Source organism: Habropoda laboriosa, unplaced genomic scaffold (assembly GCF_001263275.1).
Source record: "Habropoda laboriosa isolate 0110345459 unplaced genomic scaffold, ASM126327v1 scaffold774, whole genome shotgun sequence".
NCBI classification, from domain to species: Eukaryota; Metazoa; Arthropoda; class Insecta; order Hymenoptera; family Apidae; genus Habropoda; species Habropoda laboriosa.
Window position 1 is genome coordinate 172,759 of NW_017100887.1, and position 6,391 is coordinate 179,149.

The 6,391-nt window shown below is 35.3% G+C and overlaps 1 protein-coding gene across 1 annotated transcript in view; it reads left to right on the plus strand.

Annotated features, from left to right (window-relative positions):
• The window catches only part of LOC108577488, a 169,724-nt gene that overhangs the window by 135,050 nt on the left and 28,283 nt on the right, over positions 1-6,391 (plus strand). Inside the window, exons 7-8 of the mRNA XM_017940647.1 lie at positions 587-815; positions 3,705-3,833. Of these exons, the coding sequence (XP_017796136.1) occupies positions 587-815; positions 3,705-3,833 (358 nt within the window). The remainder of the gene's footprint in view (positions 1-586; positions 816-3,704; positions 3,834-6,391) is intronic.

A 6,391-nucleotide genomic window follows, 5' to 3' on the forward strand; every position in this document is an offset into this window, starting at 1 on the left:
CCACTGTTCTATACCGCCCTATAACAGTTTTAGTAATTTTAACTTGGCCTAAATAAAAATTCTGTTCATAAAGAATAGCGTTGAATAAACGAGAATTTTAAAACTTTTCATTCTTATTGTGTAGATTATGTTTCAGAGTAGTGTTCAAGTAATATTTAACCTTGTAGATTAAATTTTATTGCTTAACAAAATTATAGAACATAAAACGTGAAAATTTCTTTTATAAATTTCCTATTTTTGCGTAATAAATGGGTCCTAAATACAGCCATGTTAAAAGGCGAAAGAAAAATATTACTTTGATCATTTGCTGTAAGAAAACATTATGAAGTTTGTTTTCGAAGTTTCTATTATTCTTTTTTATCAAGTTTTTCTATTTGCTTCTTTATTAATTCGTGTTTATTATGGGACTCAGTGGCTGTAATGGTGAGACAGAAAAGATACTAATCTCACAAACAAAGAAAAATCTTACAAGTAAACGAAATTCTGTACCTTAAGTTAAATGTAATTAATTTTTCCACATTGTTTATTTACCTTGCCTTATATATAAACTATAAATTCAGTTATTGAAACATCTATTTCATTCCAGAGTGTGCTTTACGCTGAACCTGAGATCAGAAAATAGAGGTGAAGGAGTTATTTCGCTTCGAACTGCAGGAGACATTAGTCTCCCTCGAGATCGTTCTAGAAAAGGAGCAACTTCCATGATGCGAGGACTTATTGTACCGCAAGGTCACAATAATCCACCAGCTATCATACCACTTACGCACTCTAGAGCCTCTCGAGAAAGCGGAGATTACGCGAGTAGCGATGTCCAGGTAAGTTGGCAGAGAGAAACTGGCTTTGAAATATATTTAAGAAAGCATTGAAGTACTTTTTGATTCACAATGTTCGGTAACACACTTAATACATTTCTTTACACTTAGACATTTCAAGTACTCGTGAAACGTAATTCATTTGTAGCATTGTTGTTTATCGTTCATTATTTCATCATTTTGGAATGGAAACGAGAAATTTTGATATAATATTATTCAGTAAATTTTCTTTATACGTTCCATTACTGAGAACAAAATTGGTAATACCTCATACATACATATGTATGTGATCCCCATTTTTATGCCAATGGATTTAATATAATAATATCGACGCACATCGCTTGAAATTTATATTTTCACGCGTTACTTCCAATTAGCTTTATTATTAAGTAGGTAATACAACAAAATTTTATATATTTTTACAAATAAAATAAAATCAAGCTTACAGAAATTTTATCAGCTATAAATACAGGACAAAAGTTGAAACATTTCATAATTCCAAATAATAAATTTACTGTTTCATCTTATTGCGTTATACAAGGTGTCCCGCGCAACTTGGACAAGCTATATCTATCTTTAAAAGGGTTAGAGATAGAAAAAAATTAAATGGTGTCAAGTGGTGCATATTCTGGAATTAAGTTTATGCATTTTTGTGCATCGGTGCATCAGGTGAACCCCATATTTTTGGATACACTTGCAGGTGCAGTTTTTCACTCTCTACAAAAGAATGCTATGATATTTATGCCTTGAAACTATTAGTTCAAGAGTTATTGCAGTTTGAAATTTGCTACATTATTTCAGTGTATTAGCAGATATCATTGCATATTTACGTTATAACAAATGCTCAAATGGTCCTTCGTCACGCACTGAACACTTCATTCTTTTATTTGTCTTGCTTAATACATGAGTTACGTCTCTTTCCGTGAATTTGTATATTTCTAGCAAAATACGTTGTTATTTAAGTTTCCCCATAAAAAGAAATCGAGAGGTGTTAGATGTTTTACAAACATTCTTCAGTTTATAAAATTGGTTTTGATAGATCCCTTTTTTTTTCATTCTTTTATTTGTCTTGCTTAATACATGAGTTACGTCTCTTTCCGTGAATTTGTATATTTCTAGCGAAATACGTTGTTATTTAAGTTTCCCCATAAAAAGAAATCGAGAGGTGCTAGATGTTTTACAAACATTCTTCAGTTTATAAAATTGGTTTTGATAGATCCCTTTTTGGTTTATAAAACGAGATATATTCGCGTAAATTAAATTATAATTTACAAAAGTATATATGCATTGGTTGTTTTCAGTCAGGATATGTTTCTTGCGGCTTCAGAAGCATTCCGATTGCATTTAATAAACATGACGAACACGTCCACTTTTTCGCTATTTGCAAATGTCATAACTTTCTACTACAGAATGAAACGTTACTGATGACAAGGTACCTTAGCAGTGGATTCATGTTCATAAACATTGTAACGCATAGTAAAGAAGTACACAATATTTCTTCGTACATGAAATTAGGAAAATTTCAAACTTTCGAACTAATAATTTTAAGGTATAAGTACCTTAGTATTTTTTTGTAGAGAGTGAAAAACTGCATCAACTAGTGTATCCGAAAATATAGGGTTCCATTAAAGAAACAAGTGCAATTGCACTTTTCTGATGCACCGATCCGCAGAAGTGCGTAAACTTAATTCTATTTAGAATATCTTTTTTCATCTCTAACTGTTTTTGTTCAACTCTGACACGTCTTCTAGAATCGATGGATGATGTACGCGACTGTGTGATCGCCTGAACTTTTTGCTTCTACTTCTCAATTTGTTCTCCCGGTCTCGTTGACTCTTTGCCCCGTTCAGCCCTCGCATTTCCCCTCCCAAATGTTGCATTTGGGTCCCTTGACGGAGGTGAGTTTTGGGTGGGAGGCCAAGACTCCCACTCAAGTTCGGGCCTTGGTCAACACCCAACACCAATCACTCGCCCTCAAGGAGGGGGTGTTTTGCGTGAAGTACGCGTCACCTGGGCTTATGAGAAAAACCCAGGGTAATTGACTCTTTGCCCCGTTCAGCCCTCGCATTTCCCCTCCCAAATGTTGCATTTGGGTCCCCTGACGGAGATGAGTTTTGGGTGGGAGGCCAAGACTCCCACTCAAGTTCGGGCCTTGGTCAACACCCAACGCCAACCACTCACCCTCAAGGAGGGGGTGTTTTGCGTGAAGTATGCGTCACCTGGGCTTATGAGAAAAACCCAGGGTAACGGTACCGCTCGCTCGCGAGAACGTGCCAACTGACAGTAAGGAATAATTAACGAACGAAAACATTAAACCCGTATTCAAACCTTAATCTCAAAAATAGCAGGGCTCGTTGCCCATTGCCCAAATTGATACGTCAATTGCTATTGGGATGCACGAAGAAACTCCAAATTCTCCGCTTTTACGAGAGGTTTGGAGCCCTCCTGACAATAAGGAATAATTAACGAACGAAAACATTAAACCCGTATTCAAACCTTAATCTCAAAAATAGCAGAGAGCCGCGTCCGTATCGTAAACCTTGTCTAACTTAAGTATCCTTAACAGTTTTAAAGATACAGCTTGTCTCAGTTGCGTGGAACACCCTGTATATCTATGAATGTCTTTTCTCTTCAACTTTTAAGCCGTAGCACTCTTTAAATCCACGTCATACTTATTGAATTTTTTTTATTTATACTCATAATTACATTCGTAAGAATTTTATATATTCGTATTCAGTAAATTAACAGGTACAATGTCACGTAGTTGTTTTCGATTTGATTGTACTTAACATGATTTGTTTTTTCATTTCATTTCACGAAAGTTTCAGAATGTTATTAGTTACGTTCTTAAAGACCCATGTTCAACATAATTCATTCAATTAATCATTACAGAGTGTGAGTTTAAGACTGTCGACTGTGTCGGTGGACACGAGTAAGAACGATTTTGTAGTAAATGTTCTTCAACATAAACTTTGCCATTTTTATGATTTTCACAATTATCAAATGTTACCACTGTCGACAGTACGATTATTGCAGATATCATCAATAATTGATTCCAACCTGACTTATTAATGCAACCCTATTACAACTACTGTTAGAACTACCTACATACAGTGTGAGGCAACATCTTTGTCCATCTAGAATATTTCCATTATTTGTATTAATATGGAAAAATGTCATACACAAAACTTGCATGTTATGGAGCGGTACATAATGTGACGTAAATACTTTTTACATGGCTAGAGGTGTTGAGGAGATTTCAAGATCATTTCAATTTTTTTAGAAGGGACGCTGAATTTTTGTTTATCGCTGTGAGATGGCCGCTATTGTGAAGATTTCAGCATGCTATCGTTAAAGGTCATTCAAGGCCAAACGTGATGGTAAAATAAATTTTCTTGCATTACAGAAAATGTTCGAAGTGTTAATCATTCGTGTCGATGCAAAGTTGCAATCTGTGGATCGCTGATCAGGTGAACGTCTTATCGCCAATGTTGTCTCATATTTTTGGTGCAGTTGGTGTTTCTTGATAGACAACATTTTTGAGTGCATTTCACTATATTTTTAAAAATAACGGAAATATTCCAGGACAATTTTTGCTCTATCCTGTATATCACCAACGGTTGATTCTCATACAGTCTGTGAATTTAGAAATTCAGGTATTTAGAAAACAAGAATAAAACACTTTTTAATTACGATTAAAAAATAGTTACAAAATTCGAAATGATCAAGCGCAAAGTCCAAAGTTCGCAAGTGCAGAGTCCGAAGTTTCATACAGGTATATAGAATCCTAAAATCTTTTTAAAAAATTCTCCCTTATATTCTAACTGTTCTGTTCTACAGTTATTTGACCGTCCAGATGCGTGTCCTTGTAGAATATTTTAATCAATGGGAATTCGAATCACGTCGCGTCTCGGACGTCCGTGAGAGGGATTTTTGTTGGGACACGCTGATTGGTTAATGGTTAACGATTGCATTTGCCAATCAGCGTGTCTAATATCGTCTTTATATATAGCGCTGTCACCTTGGAAGGGTGGGTGGCGGTCGCGAGGGGTGGGCAGAAAGTCCCAAAAATCTGGAATTTCCTCCGGGTGACTAATCGGCAAGCGGACCGTTACATACAGATGTGCCGTTCGGAAATTCGTGGTTTATGGTATGTTCGTAGGCTATTGGGCGCGAGGGCCACCAATTACTAAAAATCTAGCAAAGCAATTCTGGTGACCCTCGCAGGATGTAATCAGACCCGTGCAAGCAATAAACGAAAATCCTCAACTCAAAAATAACCGTTCCCGGTCGATCGTGTCATAAACCGTTTCTACAGAAAACCTAACAAACTGTTAAGTGAAAAGTTTCAATTTTTTCAGAGGATATAAATGTAACTTTCAGCTTTTTTCTGCAATGTTTAAAAAGTAAAAATATTACAAAATGAAGGAGTTACTGCGAAACTTCGGCTAGAATATCAATTGCTGGCTGCCATCGTCGGCAAGGATTGGAACATCTGAAATAAAAGATTACTTTTGCTTTATAAATAAAAATGTATTAACTACAAACTAGCGTATCGCTAGTCATTTTTTTCGATATTTCCATTATTTGAATTTTTAAAAACGTTTAAAGCTGACTGTTTTTAGCAAAAAATGGTTTTTCCTCGTCAAACTGCCACCATTTCTATAGTAATTTCAATTTTTAACGAATCCTACGCTACATTGTAGATAATACATTTTTATTTATAAATAAACAAGAATTTTTTATTTCAGACATTATTATGGTTGCCGGTGGTGGCTGCCAAGCAATCGATGTTCTAGCAGAAGAGGTTTCCCAATTAGCGAATAACTCCATTTTGCAGCACTTTTATTTTTTTCTAATTGGAGAAAGAAACTGAAAGTTACGTTTTTATCCTCTGAAAAAATGTTAACTTTTCATTTAATAGTTGCCTATGAAAAAAATTCCCAAATTTACCTATTTTTAGACACATCAGAGCCGTGTACCCCCTTAAAACTAAAGGTGATCCTGAAAAAAAAAAAAGAATTTATATTGGTTCAGTAGTAACATAAATAATTAAGGTGATCCAGTTACGTTGTCCACCCTGTATACACCTATAATATGTGTGAGCAGAAATTTATAAAATATTCTGCAGTGTAGATGTTGACGAATTGTCGAATTAGAGAGTTCCTACCCCTTGGACATTCATCCATTGGCCGTGAGCGTACTGCCCATCCTGGAGTTTCCAAGTTAGTAGGGTGATGGTATGGTGTCGCGGAGGGTGAGTCAGACCGAAGGGGTGATCAGGCTTAAAGGGGTATTCGCTTTTCCCGGCCGCAAAAATAGGCAATCTTTGCTATTTTTTTAATAGAAAAATCATTGTATAAATTCAATCTTTTTACAGTGTGTTTACGAACTTTTATATTTTATGTATACAAAATTTGGCTTAAAAAAGGTCAGCAGTTTTGATAGAATGCCTGCAAAATGGACGATGAGCATGATTCCGTCCTCCAAAAATGAAATTACAAATTACAAATTACTCTTATATTCAGAAATGTTCTCTTTATCGTCCGTACTAGAATCATTGATATCCGATAACGCAA